The sequence below is a fragment of the Volvox carteri genome (genome assembly GCF_000143455.1).
Source record: "Volvox carteri f. nagariensis unplaced genomic scaffold VOLCAscaffold_14, whole genome shotgun sequence".
Lineage (NCBI taxonomy): Eukaryota > Viridiplantae > Chlorophyta > Chlorophyceae > Chlamydomonadales > Volvocaceae > Volvox > Volvox carteri.
In genome coordinates this window covers 1923454-1924436 of record NW_003307557.1, presented here as the reverse complement: position 1 = coordinate 1924436, position 983 = coordinate 1923454, and the positions used below count along the sequence as shown (strand labels likewise).

Here is a 983-nt window from a genome sequence, read left to right as displayed (position 1 = left end):
TCTCCTACAGACCCGCATCCATGCCGCACCTAGCCGATGATCCCCACCGAGCCCGATTGGAGGTCAACTTCCGGCTGCTGCGACACGACGTCGTGGCTCCGCTGGCGTCGGCGTTACAGAAGTTCAATAAACTGGGGCGCTTAAGATGGCTGCAGCAGCAGCAGCAGCGGCAGCAGCGGGTCAGTGTGGGGGAAGGGCCGGGTGTCTGTGTGTGCGTGTGTGTGTGTGTGTGTGTGGTGGTGTGGGGGGAGGAGAGGGGAAGAGAAAGGGGGTATCTTAGCAGCGCACCAGCTACCACCTTGGCTTCCTCTCAGCAGGTGGCGGCGCTCGGGGCTATATGGGTGCCGGTGATCTCGCGCTTCTCGTCGCCCACATGGGTCGCAGGTCTTCCCCACCTACCTGTCAGTCTCCCCTACCAGCAGCCCCTGTACGGAAAGCACCTCTCCTGCCTTACACCCCCCTAGGGATCACTCAAAACCCCACGCACACACACACACACACACACACACAGCTTGCGGCGCCGTAAAGGTTTCTCTTTAGTAGTAGTCAAATCTGGAAAATGCAACAACTGGCCGATGAGCCAGGCGAGGGACTTAGCACTGTCTTTAGTTTCAATCCTCCTCCCTCTCTCCCCGCTATCGCCCGCCGCTATCTAGGCCGCGGCCACCGGCCGCCTGACTCTGGAGGGCGGTGCGCAGCTGTTTGTGTTTCGGAGGGTGCGCGTGGTGGGTATGGCTGTGACGCGGCAGGAGGGTATGTACATCAAGGTAAGGACGTGCGGGTGTACCTGGGTGTTGGGGGTTTGGGAGACCAACCGGGGGGTGAGCGGGTGGGGGCGTGAGATCGCACATGTGTATGTGTGTGAATGTGTGTGAATGTGTGTGTGAATGTGTGTGTGAATGTGTGTGTGAATGTGTGTGTGAATGTGTGTGTGAATGTGTGTGTGAATGTGTGTGTGAATGTGTGTGTGAATGTGTATGTAT

At 58.4% G+C, this 983-nt stretch overlaps 1 protein-coding gene across 1 annotated transcript in view; it reads left to right on the top strand.

Moving 5' to 3' along the window:
* The window catches only part of VOLCADRAFT_89934 (uncharacterized protein), a gene marked incomplete at both ends in the record, with an annotated part of 5933 nt that overhangs the window by 4295 nt on the left and 655 nt on the right, over positions 1-983 (top strand). The window contains 2 exons of the mRNA XM_002949512.1: positions 11-179; positions 657-775. Of these exons, the coding sequence (XP_002949558.1) occupies positions 11-179; positions 657-775 (288 nt within the window). The remainder of the gene's footprint in view (positions 1-10; positions 180-656; positions 776-983) is intronic.